Source organism: Sphaerodactylus townsendi, linkage group LG07 (assembly GCF_021028975.2).
Source record: "Sphaerodactylus townsendi isolate TG3544 linkage group LG07, MPM_Stown_v2.3, whole genome shotgun sequence".
Taxonomy (NCBI): Eukaryota; Metazoa; Chordata; class Lepidosauria; order Squamata; family Sphaerodactylidae; genus Sphaerodactylus; species Sphaerodactylus townsendi.
This window is the reverse complement of record NC_059431.1, coordinates 50,350,436-50,366,311: the sequence shown is the minus strand read 5'-3', so window position 1 is coordinate 50,366,311 and position 15,876 is coordinate 50,350,436. Positions and strand designations below refer to the sequence as shown.

The window sequence follows — 15,876 nt, the reverse complement described above, 5'->3', positions numbered from 1 at the left end:
ACATGCAGCCAGAAACTGATGGGGTTTCCTTGGATGTATATCCAGTCGTGATGAGTGAAGCATAGGTCAGTGCAAGTTAAACGTACCATGCTCACTTGGGGCGCCAAATTTGCGGAAGCAGCTTTTGCACGTTCAATGCAACTGCCCGGCGGCTGCAAAGCAAGGGCGACAAGCCAGGGAGAAAACTCCCAGTTCACAGATGGAGTTGGAGTTGCCCTTCTCCCCAGTTGCAAGGGATGCCTCGCCTGGGACCGCCCCGCGGGATGCGATAGTCTCGTCGCTAAATCCTCAGCACAAATTAGGGAGGGGGGGGGGAGGGTTGACTAAGGAGGAATGGTTGTGGTGGGTTTTCCGGGCACAGGAGGAATGGTTTGCACTAGGAAGGTGCAAGGTGGAAACAACCAGGAGAATCAACATGCCGTGAGCCCCTGCGCTTCCAGGTAAATGTGTATTGGATTGCAGCCTTATAGCATCCACCCCGCTAATAAGCTATATTTCTGGCAATTTTTAAAATAATGGTTTGGGTAGATATTTAAATAAGGCACAAGTGCATGAAGATGAGAAAACAACAGAGAAAAAGTGCAAACAATAAAAACCGATCTTTTATTATTTGGAAGAGGTCAATGTTTGAAGCAGAGAACAGCCGAATGGGTAGCCCAATCCAGCGAAGAAACTACAGTTCCCATGATGCCTTTGCACAACACGTGATGGGCAAAAGTGTCCGCGCGACTCCGGAAGGAAGTGGTACTGGCCGAGCTTCGAAATGGGTTACCCAGAGCTGGGCCTGCCAAGACTTCATAGGCAAGGTGCCCTTAGGGCTTGCGTTGGACTTATGACTCGGGGCTTGCTTCTCGCCGATTCTCACCTCGCATAATGGCCGAGTCCCTTCCCTTTCTCGCACGATTAAAGGAGCATTTTCACTTCTAGCGAGACTTCTGAAGGGGACTTACCTCTCGAAAGCTTCGGTGTGACTGCCAGAGGCGTCTGCAAAACATAAAGTATTGGCTGACAAGATACCCTGCAGTAAGAAGGATGTGAGATCCTAGCAATAGATGAGAATGCTGTGCCTAAAGTGAAACTAGGGAGATGACATTCTGCACATGATCGGGGCATTCTTTTCTGCTAGTTTTTTATGATTCAGAACTGAAAGCTCACACTGAAAAGTTCTGCAAGATTTGGACATTTAGGGCATTAAATGTAGGCTTACATATTACCTGGAAATAAATTCCATAAAATCATTGTGACTGACTCCTGCCAGCTGCAGAACATGCTTAGGAATTGGGAGCAGAAGATACATCTTTAAGCTACTTTCCTAATCTTTGTGTGTGGTTGTAGAATATTGTTTATTTAGGAGGAAAAAGACAGGACATCTTTTTAAATATTGAATATGTATGTTCTAGACAATGTATGTTTATATTCATATTATGAATATGGAAGTCAGAAACCAACGTTTAGGTGTAATGCCCTCACTTTCCCTGTTAAATGAAGTGTGATTGATGGACATTCTAGAGTGGTGGCACTAGAAGGTGTTTTTTCAAATGGAGATACAGTTGAGAGGGAACACAGATGGTATTTTTTTTAAAAGGAAGGAGATGCAATGGAGGAGGGAATATAACAGTATGTCTCAGAAGAAGCAACAGTTTGTTATTTTGCAGTAAGATTAAGATTAAGTTGTCAAGATAAAGTTAGGTTGATAAATACTCTAAATAAGCAAATGATAGTTTGCTGGATCTTATTACCCAAGCCTATGTGGGGAGGCAATCCAGGGCCACGTGGTGCATTTACCCCCTCCACTGGCATAAGGGGCACCCCCAGTGGTGAAGAGGGCTGAGACACTGGTGACCAGGCAGCCCTCAGCTCTGCAGTGGCAAAACCCAGAAGTGGGTGTCATTGTGGAGAACCCCTAGTCCTCCAGTCGGTGTCAGTTGGATGCTCGCATGTGTGTGTGGGAGCATCCAAGACATTCTTGGGGGTGGAGCTGACTTTAGTCAGCTTCCACCCTGCCCTTAGGGCCAGGAACACCATGGCTTGGACTTTAGATTTACACCACCTGTAAGGCCTATGGAGAACTTTTAAGTAACCAGGTATTTTTCCTTTTTGCCTCCCCATGCATCTGGAAGCTCTATGGAGGTGCTGAGGTGGTGGCACCATCCCTGGCCACCTCGGGCTTTTGATTGGGCTGTCTGACTAGTCATTCTTGAAGGCCATAAGAATAGAAATATTGACTCTGCCACCAAACAGTCTGTGCTCCTGTATATATCAGGTGCCTCTGTGCAGCATCTGAGTCTTGACAGGTGCTCAGCATCTCCTAGGTTGGGCACTGTGGAGTTCCATGGCACTCACCCACTGCCCTGTTTGCCCTCCCCACCAGTGCAAGTGCTACTTATGCTGATGGGGTGGGTGGATGTGTCAGCGCAGGCCAGTGCCATTCTCATAGCCCATTCCGCCACCTTCCTCCCATCTGAACTTGGCTGTTAGTTTCAGAGCGTGACTGTGTTGGTATGCAGTAGAATAGTTAGATCTGAGTCCAATAGCACCTTAGAAACTAAAAAGATTTTAGGGATATAAGCTTTTGAGATGCAAAGCTCCCTTTGTCGGTTTTAGAAGTTCCCCAACCTAAGCATCATGGCAGTAGACATCCCAAGTGTCAAGCTGAAATTCCAGGCAGGAAGGTTCAGATGAATAAGAGCTTTATTAAAAGCATGGAATTTTCATAAATTAGATCTGTAAAATGGACTTTCCAGACTAATCATGTTATTTACCACTGCCATCACCCACCCACATAAAGGGCCATTACTTAGTTTACATTACCATGCTGTTCTATACAATGAACATCAGAAAATACTCTGGTTTTGTGGATGTTTCCTGTTGCCTTTTGGACCCATTGTAAAAAGGGTAGTGTGTGCAACTCATAATTAGTCAACATTTCACTGTTTTTAAAGCATTAACTGGAAAACTTTGTTTCTGAAAAACAACACACTGCTTTTCCACTGCCAGTTTTGCTGAGTCATCTGAGGCCCAGAGCCTTTTCAGTGGCATCTGCTCAGTTGTGCTGTTCTTTGTATTTGATGCAGCAACATAATAGATATACAAAGTTCACATTTACCCATTCTTAAAACTTTCTGTTATATTGTTTAACCAAACAGATAATGGCTGATATTCAAAGGAATCCCAAACAGCAATTGATTTCTGAGCTTCACAACTTTGCTGCTGTCGGAGACAAGATCCAGCTCACAGCACTGCTCAAACATTTCCCATCACTTATCAATGAAACTGCTAAGAATGGCTGGACAGCCTTGATGTATGCTGCTAGAAATGGGCACTTTGAGACTGTGCAAGTTCTTCTTGAAAAGGGGTAAGAAAAATATGGCAGATAAATTATTCAAATAATTTAAAGTGATTCCCTGCTACTACCTGGAGGAAGGCCATGGCAAACCACTTCTGCTCATGTCTGGCCTTGAATGCCCCATAGATGGGGTGCAGTGAGTTAGTTGCAACTTTTCTTCATGCTGAAAGATACAGAATTGTTTTATGGAGAAATGTGTGATTCAGTGTTGTTTAATGTTGTCATTTTAATTTGCATTAATCTATACAGACTTTGAAAATCAAGATTGGATTCTAGAAATAGCTTAAATCGCTTTTTATGTCGAGCTGTTCTGTTACTGGAAACACATTTTTAGATTGATACCTTCAGTGATGTGTTTAGAGGCAATATACAGATATGAAACTGTCTTCTGCTAAGTTACTTTTGTATATAGAGTTGTGTCCCTCCATCTACCCTAGGACTTTGACTTGGTTAGTAGGTCTTCAGCCAGATATTGGTTAGTAGGTCTTCAGCCAGATATTCTTTCCTGCCCTGTTAATGGAGATGTATTTAAATAAAAGTGCCAGGAATTCATATGCACATGTTCTAGCATAGGAAAGTCATCTCCTAAGGTAGAGTGGTTTAACATGATAGGTTTTAAGACAATAGTGTACATTGAAAACTTCAGATCCATAATTACAATCTTGATGAAGTGAATAGTATTTATAGCCCAGTGCTTTGCATAATTTGGCAGATTTTCTGTCAAGTAATTGTGCATAGGATTGCAGCCCTAAGCACACAAATGTACATTTGCTCTTTTATCTTAACAGAATGTGGACAGTCCTGGTTTCCATGGATTATTTGCATTTTTCAGAGTGTTCTAATTTACTGTTCGATAAAATATCAAGAAAGGGGGAGGGGCAAGAAAGCTAAACTGTTATGCTATGTCAGCTGTTCCCAAGATTCCACTCATTTCTCATCAGTTCGTTATTTATATATAAAATAACTAATGTTCATATTTAAATGGTGTACCTATTAACTCCTTCTCCCCCCCCCCTTTTTCCCCCTAAGGTGTGACAGGGCTGTGACCAATAAATCAAACCAAAGTGCACTGGACATTGCTAAATTCTGGGGCTATAAGAACATCGCTAACTTACTTACTAATTTGATGGAAGGGCAGGAGCCAGTGAACCAGTTAACCAGTGAAGCTAGAGAACATGAAAACTATTTTTGCAGGACATTTCTGGATAGAAAGAGTGAGAAGAGGATAGAATCTAAATGGCTGAACCTAAAACAGAAACAGCCAACTTCTGTGTACATTCTTTTTTCAAACTTAAGACCACTGGCTGTATCAAATGAAGGTGACAATAGTTCCAATTACCCAAGAGTTAGACTTCTAAAGCTTTGCTATGAGGATGTGAAGGAATACCTGGAACAGACTGAAACCACTACTGTGATCTTTCTTGGAGTAGAACTTGGAATAGAATCTCAGGTGAAAGGCAGCATCCTTCCAACTCTGAATGGGAACGATCCAGATGAAGACGAGGATGAACTAGTTGCTTGGTTTGTTCTCAGTATAGATTCTAGTGCTGCTGAGGAATTCATACAGAAGCATCAAGACTGCTATTTTGTTCATCCACCAATGCCAGCACTTCTGCAGTTCTCTGAAAATGAAGCTGGTAAGGTCCTTGGTGCTTCTAATTTTAGGGAGTGGGCTTCAGATAAAAGGAAAAGATACACTATTGGTTTGAAGCTATCTTATGGCACTGTTCATGTTGAGTGCTTTTTGCACTAGATTTGTATAGTGCAGGGGTAGGGAACCTGCGGCTCTCCAGATGTTCAGGAACTACAGTTCCCATCAGCCTCTGTCAGCATGGCCAATTGGCCATGCTGACAGAGGCTGATGGGAATTGTAGTTCCTGAACATCTGGAGAGCCGCAGGTTCCCTACCCCTGGTATAGTGGTATGACCTGTAACATACTACTTGGCATTTTCTGATTGAAAGCATAAGGAAATTAGCATAGGAATTTTCACTACTATGACGAAGATCGCATTTGGTCTCCTCTTCAACTTCATATGACAAATCAGTTCCAAAAATTAAACACTGCAGTCATTCTCTGTGAATGTAGCATGCCACATGTTTGTTGTCTTTCGTTGTCTTCTCTTCTTTGTTCTTAGTCAAAAGGTTGATTTTAGGGGTGGGGGGGTTCCTCTTTAGATAATGTGTCAAGTCAGGGCTGACTTACATTACTAATGACTTCTGTTTGCTCTTAACACATTCTTGTAATTGAACTACAAATTCCTGTAACTGTAGTGTGGCTGATTTCAAGATCTTGAAATATATTTGAAAGCCATTTATTCCCAAAAGTGTCATGGTTGAGTGGAACAGTCTACATTCCACCTGATGTTACTAGACCTTTTCCATCTGTGAAGACAATATGATTAGTTCCAGATTGTCATCTAAACTGTGATATGTTAATTATCTAAGCAGATCAGTGTCTAGTTAGTTTCACCTGGATAACAGATCTCTTGAGAACACTGTTGCACTGTCTTGAGGTTCACAATGGAAGAAAGATGAGACATAAACATTAAGATTAAATAATAAACTGTATCCACTTTAATAGCATCATTTACTTTGATTATCTTGCCACATCAGAAAGGTGATATTGGAGCATGTGTTTTTTAAGCCTATTGATCATTTGTTCTTTGTGGTAATTTTTAAGGAATTGTAGCCCAGGCAAGATCTGTTCTAGCTTGGCATAGCCGATATCAGTTCTGCCCGACGTGTGGTAGTGCAACTAAATTAGAAGATGGAGGATACAAGAAAGTGTGCCTAAAAGAAGACTGCTCTAGCCACGTAGGAGTTCACAACACATGCTATCCAAGAGTTGGTAAGAGGATTGCAAAAATGTTGTTCTGCCTACAACAGTTATCAGTAATAAAAACCATAATTTGGTCTGCTGTGCTGCTTAACTGTTAAGTTGTCCTACAATTCTGACAGCAAAACTGTATGTTATAAAGGGTAAAGAAGGGTGGAGTTACCATCTAGAATAATAATATAACAGCATTGTTTTCCTTTGTGCTGTCGGTGTGTGTGTGTATAGTTAAATAGAGTGTTTTCATATAGCTTCTGGTGCATATTGTGATGTCCATAATACACAAGTTTATCTCTTCACAGTGTTTTCATTACTGAATAAAAATCCTTCCCTTAACAATACCAAAAATAGACCACTTCTCCCTCAGCTTGCTGTAGGATTAGGCTTAGGAACACCAAACTATTTGCTTTAATAAATGACAAATAATTTTATAAACCCTATTCTGAACTCAGAATCAGTTATTCACCAAATGACATTTGAATTGGTATACATTCTCCGGGAATATTGGATGAGTAACTATTGCCATATTGATTGTTCCAAAGAGACTGGGAGTTCTTGTAGCAGATCTTCCATACATAGTATGATTGCCGAGAAGCTTACATGGTCCAGTGTGAAAACTGTGTACGCTGATGAAGGCTATTGAAACAGGGTAGAACTGGCAGCCTGTTTGTGAGTTGTTTTGAATTGCTTTAGATAAAATTGCTGGACAGCATCAACAGAATAGAGGATTATGACTGCACTACAAGTGTTTGTAAGGACTTTAATGAGAAAAACTCAGCAAAGAAAGTTTCTCATTTCTTCAGTGCTTTCACGAGCCAGTTATCAGTAGCTTTTATCACATGGGATTTCTTGTTTTGTCTGTATTGCACCGTGTTTTTCAGTAATTTGTTTATTCCAGCTTAGTGCATCATTTGACCATCGTTTCTCCCCCCTTTTGTTTGTTTACCTTCCAATTGTTCTTGAGTTATCTACCCATTTAAGAAAAGTTACATGAAGTCACTTGTGAGTGATTCTTAAATCTTCAGATGCCTACTCCAAGGAAAGTATTGTGAGCAGAATAAGATGTACAAGACCGCTGAGCCAACACTTGTGTTTCTGGTGACATTTCCTTGACAAAACTAGCAGTCAGCAGAATTTGGCACTCCTGCTGGATGTCTTACAGCACATCCAGGTCATGAGTCTTTGAAACGTATTTACCTAATGGGATTATCATATCAGTCATCTTGACAGGAAGAAAAAATGCAAGATGAAAAATCAACAGAAAGGGAAGAATGCAGAAAGTAAGGGGACTGTTGAAGTATAAAGGAACTGAGTTGCTAAGTCTTCTCCAAGAGATAGTGTCTGAGGTCCAAAAGAATTAGAGAAAATGAAGCCATCATCCTTCCCACCACTCTGATTCACTAGCCTCTGCCCACAGTTCTTCTCTAGCTGCTGGAGAGCATAATTCTTGCTTGCAATGAGCAGCAGGAGGAGGCTGCAGGAAAGAGCTGGTGAACCGGTGCAGTGGAAAACTGCACTTGTAACCCATTCCAGGGCCAAAGGGCTCTTTAACGGACACTCTCCCTGGCTGGAGAGTTAGAAATCTTGCAAAAGGAGGTGTGCTTCACACACCACAGTTAGAAAAGTTAAAAAGAAATATCCACAACGAAGTTAAAACAAAAGTACAGAATTAGAGAAGAGAAAAAAAAATTCACAGAAACAACCTAGGAAGTCCTGATTTCAAATGCTAAAAAACTGTGGTCTTACTTTTCCTTGGGAAGTAATTCATGTGTGTGCATATGCCAGCAAAGCACCCTTGAGTTTTACATCATGTATCTTCAGCCTGGTGTCACCAGTGTTAGTACAGGTATGTGTGGGCAATTTTGCATCCATGGCAGCAGCAACGTTATTGGAACTGGCACTTCTGTTGCCCAGCCATTCTTTGTCTTCATAATTTTCTCCCCATGATATTAAAAAGAGTTAACTGAGTTAGAACCCCATCCAGAGGTGGGGAGCCAAAAGGGCTTGGGAGAATGGCATGGCCTTGTTCCTTGTGCATTTGCCCTACCCAGGGCACTTACCCTGATGGAGGAGGCTGACACACTGGCTAGTGGCCACTCCATGGTAGCAAAACCTGGAAGTCTGGGTCACAATGAGGTTCCTCTGGCACTCCAATTTGACATGGGGGGGAGTGGCGGGCTGGGGAGAAGCGGGCAGGAGTTTAGGGCTTTAGGGCTTTAGCTCAATGGAGGGCTTTCTGGAGACAGGGGGAGGGGGTTGCACTTTTCACTACCTGTGCTGTTGGAAAGTCCTTTAGGAGGCAGTGGGGCAGCGCCACATCTTGCTGCCAAGGCCTGTGGATGGGGCTCTTAAGATACCTCAGCCAGTGAATGCTCCTTTCTTCAGCCAATCTCTAGAGAAAATGCACGGGAAAAAGATTCATTTTTTCTTTAGAAATTAAAAACAAGTCTGATTGAGGAAGAAGAAAACTCGAACAGAATGGAGATAATGAGAAAGGGAGAGCAAAATGTAACATTCAAGTCCTGCAAATGGGACTTGGAAAAGTTGCTGGTGTGACATAGCAGTTAGGGCTGTTGCCTTTTATTGTACTTCAAATTCTGCACTTATATCTGGAAATTTATTCTCCTGGCCTGTTAATCTGTGGCTGAAAGGAGCTGAAGGCAAGAATTCCTGCTGATTAAGTTGCTGCTTTTTGTGGGGTGTGTAACTAGGTCACTTATTCCAGTACTTTTACCAAAAGCCTGCTGAAGTTGCAGGTAATTTATCTCCTGAATTTCACTTTTGGGTTACCGTACTTAAGAATACACCCGCCAGGCATCTGTTATAAAAACAGGTGAATAAGTATTTTGGGGGGAAAAACCCTGCAATTAGATTACTAGCTACAGGGCTTTTAGAGAATTGGATTCCAGGTTTTTGAAGGAAATATGAAGAGTTAGTGAGAGTATGTTTATGTGTTTATGTGCTGTCTTTTGAAACTATTTAAATATGAATTAGTTTCTTTGTATTACAGATCCTGTAGTGATAATGCCAGTGATTCATCCAGATGGTAACCACTGTCTTCTGGGAAGGAAAAAACGGTTTCATCCAGGCATGTATACTTGCCTTGCTGGATTTGTAGAGCCTGGTGAGTTTTTTTTCATTCCTGCTGTGGCATTTTTTAACACTTCTAACCCAGGGGTGTTTAAAAATAAAATTACTCTTTTGCCGTTTGATAGTTGAAATCCTGTTGGGTGTATTTCAGTTATTTGTTTATTTTGTATTTGCTTCATGTATACACTGCTGCGAAGGTTCTACTTTATACTTTAATTCCCCTGTCTTCTAATACACATGGATTTTGTGAAGGTATTATATCACTATTAGTGAAAGTTCTCTTGAAATCTCAACTTGGTGGCACTTTGGATTTCTCATTACCACGTTCTAAGTTGGTGGGGTATGGATAGGTCTTTGTTGTAGCTGACCCATTAGTTTAGATATCCCTAGTTACAGAACTCTTATCTGTGTTCCACCCTTCCCTTTTTCAACTAGCTACAATTCTACTACCCAAGCCCTATTATTACAGTATCTTATTCCAGTTCCGGTAGTCTGACTTTCTTAAGCCAGGAAACAGGAGGTGCCTTGGGTCTTTTAATCCCTTCAGTGGGGATCTAAAATGGTTCACAAAATCATTCCCCTTCTTTATTGTGTCCTCTGAACAACAGCCCTGTAAGGTACATTAGTCTGAGAGAGTGACTGGCCCATGCAGCAAGTTTCCATGGCAGAGTGGAGAAATAAACATCATTCTCCCAGATCATACTCTGACTTAATCACAACAGTATGCTGGCTGTCATGATCAGTGAAGAGGCTTCTTTTTGGGGGAGGTTTTTTTCTCCCAAAATTACTCATGGGATGTGAACAAGAAGTAATCATTGCTATACTGAGCAATATCATCTGGGGCAAAACCTTGGTTTCCTCTCCTCCATGGATTCGATCTCTCCCCCCCCCCCCCACATCCTGTTGCCAGGATGCTCCTTTAAATTATAAGTCCAGCATGCTTGATGGAGCAGAGGAATGGCTGTCAGTTGCTCCGCATCCAGCTTGAACCTTTTGGACAGGCCCATAAGGATGCAACAGCCCATGATACTGGTTGCTGTTTTCCCATTGTCACAATTCAGGCTGGAGCTGGCTTGAGTGTTGGAGCACCTGTTTTGTATACAGAAGGTCCCAGGTATCTCCAGTTAGAAGGACTGAGTAGTAGGTGATGCGATAGACCTCAGCCTGAAACTTTGGAGAGCTGCTGCCAGGAAGATTGTAAAATATTAGCCTTGATAGACCAATAGTCTGAGTTAGTAGAAGACAGCTTCATGTATTCACCATGTACAAAAATGGGTTGATTGCTGTGTAGAGCATTAGCATCATTGTTAGCTGCAACTGGCTGTATTCTCTGGTGGCATCTTGCTGCTGATGCTGACAACAGATCAGTCTTTTCTCAGACAGAGATTCTGGTTTAGTTGTGGACCAGCTTATAAAATTGTTATTGTAGTTTGTTACTCTGAGTAGTAACATATAAGGACACAGATGATGTTGAGTATAGTTTAGTAGGTTGGTTGAGGGAAAATTAAGCAAACATTTAGGACAGGCATATTTATAGTTTGTAGCTGCCTCCCTCAACGTTTTGCAAGCCCTTGACTGGAGCTGTCAATTTGCTTTGAGGTACAAAGGTATTCACAGTGCAATCTAAATGAGAGTTTTGGATAAAATTGCACTGAGCTTTGAAACTTATAAAATCGTAGGTCATGTTGAATTCATACTTCTCTCTAATTAAAAGTGGAGCACTGAACACTGTTGACATAAGTATTTGTCCTATTTTTGCACTAATATGCACAGTTCTCTTCATGATATGTGGAGCAGAGTATTATCTATTTAAGAGTTTGTTCAGAATAATAGAAAGAATAGATCTTCAAATTCAAGAAGATATAAAAAGTGTTTCACTGTCCACTTCAAAGGGACAGCTTTTTAGGGCTGTGAATCTGGGGTTCCTGAACTTTGTTCAGTATATTCAAATGAACAGTAAAAGGGGGAAGGGCAGTTCTGTGATAAAATAATATATTGACATGCCCTGATGTTTTTGTAGAGATATATTTTCATTTTGGAAATATTGCTTGCTCTGGGCTACACTGTTCTATCTTCTGACTTGTGTTTTGGTCTATGTATCCCTATGGATATTTATTCAAGAGCACTACAAACCTTTCAATTCACTTGAAAGTATAGGATATATTCCTCAGTTTAAGCTTTGTCAGCTATCTGTTTTCTTTCTTTGATTAGGGGAGACAATTGAAAATGCTGTTCGAAGAGAGGTAGAAGAGGAGAGTGGAGTTAAAGTGGGTCAGGTTCGCTATGTCTCTTGTCAGCCATGGCCAATGCCCTCCTCTCTGATGATTGGGTGCATAGCATTTGCAGTGTCTACAGAAATTAAAGTTGATAACATTGAAATAGAAGATGCCCAATGGTTCAGTAGAGAACAGGTAAAGTTCAATTTAATTTCTTTTCCTTATTGATTGCCCTCTAACTGTATCAGTTAGGGCATGCAATATGAATACACTTTTCAGGCAAACAAATGAGCTTTCATCTTCTCCTTATTGTACAGTGATCACACAGAAATTGAAAATTATGTGTTGCTAAACCCATTGGCAAAGACAGTTGTTCCGTTATTGAGTTTGTATATCTTACTAATAAGTTGCCTAGATACTTTTAACGCTTGTCTTCCTCAAATACATGTTGCGTTTCTGTAGCTTTGTCATTCTACTTTAGAATGTCTCTTGGGATTTTTCAGTACGGGCGGAATAGAGCGCCCTAGGGACGGCAAAAACACCATCCCTGGGGAGGGGTTCACACAGCGGGCGCTTCTGCATTGGAGCAGTGCTGGCCTCGCCACCCCCGAGTGGCGTGAAGACGCTGCTTCTGTCTTCCAACCGCTGCCGTGCGAACAGCAGCGGCTGGAAAGCACCATTCCCCCCCTCCCGCACCGTGCCTGAACGCCATACCTCATCTCCTGGCTTCCGGCGTGTCGCAGAGGCCAGGGGACATGCCCCCCTGGCCTGCGACTCCAGAGCCGCCACTCCAGCCTGCAAGGGGGGGGGTTGTCCCCTGGCCTCTGCGACCCGTCGGAAGCCAGGAGATGAGGTACGGCGTTCGGGGGCAGCACAGCCTGTGCGAAGGTTCCTCCGCCACCTGCATCCCTACCCGGACTGTCTGTGCGAACGGTTCCAGGGGTGTGTGTTGGCGTTGTTTGTGCCGACGCATCCCTGCTCACGCCCGTGCGGAAAGGGTCTTGGACTCTGCTTTAGAATGTCTCCCTACCTGTACCCAAGAGATGCAAAGTATACTGGTGATATCATCTGTAACCCACTCCCATTGTACAAAGTTTTCCAACTCTTGGGTTTTGAGAGACTGATGGTGGTCAAAAGTGCTGTCCAGTTGCAGCTGACTTCACAGTGACCATATAGGGTTTTCGAAGCATGAGGTTGTTTGCCATTGCCTGGGTCTGAGCAGTCCTTGACTTCTTTGGTGGTCTCCCATCCAAGTACTAACCAGGGCTGATCCTGCTCAGCTTCTGAGATTTGACTAGATGGATCTCCAGGTCATCTCTGAGTTAGTCTCATTCCCTTAGAAAGCCTTACCATACCATGAAGTAATCCGCCTCCCACTTCCCTACTTGGTCCTGTTTCCATTTTGCTAGACTTAATAAAAAATCAGGTAAATAAATTAAAGGATTTAAACGTCCTTTAATTTATTTACCTGATTTTTTTCTTAAGTCTGAAGAAGAAGAGTTTAAATTTATATCCCACCTTTCTCTCCTGTACGGAGACTCAAGGTAGCTTACAAGCTCCTTTTCCTTCCCCTCCCCACAACTGACACCTTGTGAGGTACATGGGGCTGAGAGAGTTCCAAAGAACTGTGACTAGCCTAAGGTCACCCAGCAGGAATGTAGGAGTATGGAAACACATCTGGTTCACCAGATAAGTCTCTGCCATTCAGGTGAAGGTGTGGGGAATCAAACCCAGTTCTCCAGATTAGAATCTGTCTTCCTATACCTAACTAAATCTGTCTTCCTATTCCTAACTAAAATCCAAGCGTTATATGTATTCCTTCATTTAAGATACGTAACCCCTGGCCTTCTACAGGGTCCCAAGCAACTTGCAGTAAGACATACAATATCATTAAAAGAACAACAAGGCATATATTTAAGCACAAAAATCCTCCCATCACATTTGTCACATGCCCACAAGAAACAAAGTATTTCAAATTAAAGCTTCTTCCTAAGACAAAATGTGCTAGAGGTAGGACAGGGGGGAAGAGAACAGTGATGCAGGCCTTACAAGGACCAGCAGTGTTCCATTCTTTCTGCATTGCCCCTGACAATTCATTCCATAAGACAGGGGCAAGGGATGGAAATTCCCAGTCACAATCAGAGGCAGAGTGTACCACGTGTGATAGGGGAACTGAAAAAAAGACTTCTTAGAGCAGCACAGGTGGCACAAGCATCACTATAGAGACCTTCAGCTATGTTGGTGCAGTGCCATGGATCTCAACTTTTTAAAGCCCTTCAGTATCTTAAATCAAATTCAAAAGCAGTCAGACATCATTGCTTGAAGACTGGTGTTACATATGCATAATTACTAGATCTTCTAAGGAAGTGAGGGGCTGCAATCTGCACTAATTGAAGCAGAACCCATTATAGTAGTAATGTAGAGAGTACAAGAAATAAGGCCAGCAGAGTCTAGAGAGGAAGATCAATTCTGAATGAAGTTTAGAAGAACATGTCTCTTTCAGATGCTCTAACTTGTTTTCCTCCTGTATGTGAACAAATTACTTGTAGGAAAACTTTATAAATACATGCTTTGATAGCTTCTGAAGAAACCCTTGATTCTTTTCCAGTATTTTGGCAGGCAACATGTAGAGCAGTTTTTTTAAAAAAAAACTCTTCCTCTCACAGAATTTCAGGAATCTAATCTGTGGATGATGGACCAAAGTTGTCCATCAAATCAGCAGTGGCTTGTAAGAATGAAGCTTGAAGCTCTTACAGTGTAGTGATATTATGAGGGCATGGTTTCAGTGAAACTACTATCTAATTAGTGTTCAGTAGTGTAATTACACACTACAGAAACTATAAACTTGCATTTGCCCGAGGAGAGGCTCAAATAATTTATGAAGCAAGATAAATCTTATTGCACATCTTGCTTAAAACAGTTGTGTACTGATCTTCATAAAACACATCAATTAATGTGCAGTTAATCTGCACACATGTTCTTGAATGGATGTTGACTTGTCCTGATGCAATGTTTTTTGTGTTACAGGTTATGGAATTTCTCAATAAAAAGAACCAGAGTGCTTTTTTTGTTCCTCCACATCAAGCCATTGCCCATCAGCTGATAAAGCACTGGGTTGGAATGAATGCTAGCCTTTAAATCCAAGAAGATGAGTTGCCAATTTTATATCACAGCTTTCAATAGTTGTCAGTATGTGGGATTTAAGATGGGTATATTATCTAGCATTTGTATTTTGGATGTTTAATTTGCTAGCCATCTAAAATATGTTTTCACACATTGTTCTCTTATGAAAAAGTCTTAACGTTGCCTAGATTTTTTTAAAAAAAAATTCATTTCATTTGTTTAATTCTTCTATTGTTGCATATTTTCCTTACCAGTGTCTGATTGAACTTTCTGAAGCTGTTGCTTTGTTGCAGAAATTGAGTCAAGGGGCTGAGTCAGAATGTTCCGTGCCAGTGCCATTTCTCAGAACCAGAACAAAAGAAAATGTGCTTTCTCTAGGCTGAACGAGGTTAAGAAGAGCTTGTTCTTCTATGTATTGAAGCAGAGCTATAAAATTGATACATGGAGGCCTGTATTTCAGGCTGTTTTTTTGAAAGCGAATGAGAATAAAGAGAGCTTTAGAAGGACAGTATGAAATCAGCAAGGTATCCTCTTTGTGATAGATGTTAGAATTCTTATACCTTAATATCTCTCAACTGTAAGTTGTCAGAAAAGCCACTCTGAAGTGGTTTCTCCCAGGACTGTATTTGAGGATTGCTCTGTACCCAAACCACCTTTCCTTCCTCTCTGTTATTTCTGATGGTGTAGACTTGAGCTGTAGATAACAAAGCCAAGCAATAAATGAATAGGAATCAGCAAATTTGACCTCAGTCCCATCCCATGCTTGCAGAGGCGTCTAGAAATGTAAGCTTGACAGAGGGTTGAAGAACTGGCAGGCAGGCATTGACCTGTTTCAGCACAATCTTCCTAGTATTTTGCATGTGCAGCTTTATAATGTGGGAAACAGAACATGTTGTATTATTTACATCACTGCATAATTTTGAAAACAGGACCCTATCAAAGTCTTGCTAAATCTTACATTGCTAGTAAGAATTGAGACCACATTTATGACATTGTCTTATTACCTTGTATGAATCCTTTGCATTTCATTTACTAGTTTTTAACTTGTATTGCTAAATCACAGACTTTAATAAAGTTGTATCCTATGGAGATGCTGCAAAACTGGCTTTTGGTTCTCTACAGAGCATTTGCATTAAACCACCTTTTACTGTTTCTAAGTGTTCTCACCACAAGGGGAGACATTTAGTTACCTTCCTTTTGAAATGCAAAACTGCCCATTATTTGACATGCCACTTCTGTTGCAATGGATATTTTCAAAGTTGACCAG

The 15,876-nt window shown here is 41.5% G+C and overlaps 1 protein-coding gene across 5 annotated transcripts; it reads left to right on the top strand.

The window, feature by feature from the left end:
• Positions 1-330: 330 nt before the first annotated feature.
• On the top strand, positions 331-15,710 carry NUDT12 (nudix hydrolase 12). 5 transcript variants are annotated; one of them, XM_048503902.1, is made up of 7 exons: positions 331-440; positions 3,147-3,355; positions 4,376-4,983; positions 6,028-6,195; positions 9,191-9,304; positions 11,482-11,681; positions 14,514-15,710. In XM_048503902.1, exons 2-7 carry the CDS (start codon positions 3,150-3,152, stop codon positions 14,622-14,624), a joined length of 1,407 nt encoding a protein of 468 aa, XP_048359859.1. In that variant the 5' UTR covers positions 331-440; positions 3,147-3,149; the 3' UTR covers positions 14,625-15,710. The 5 variants fall into 5 exon arrangements, with proteins under 5 accessions (XP_048359859.1, XP_048359861.1, XP_048359857.1 ...); XM_048503904.1 differs by lacking the exon at positions 331-440 and adding an exon at positions 740-801; XM_048503900.1 differs by lacking the exon at positions 331-440 and adding an exon at positions 740-1,023.
• The last annotated feature ends 166 nt before the right edge of the window (positions 15,711-15,876 follow it).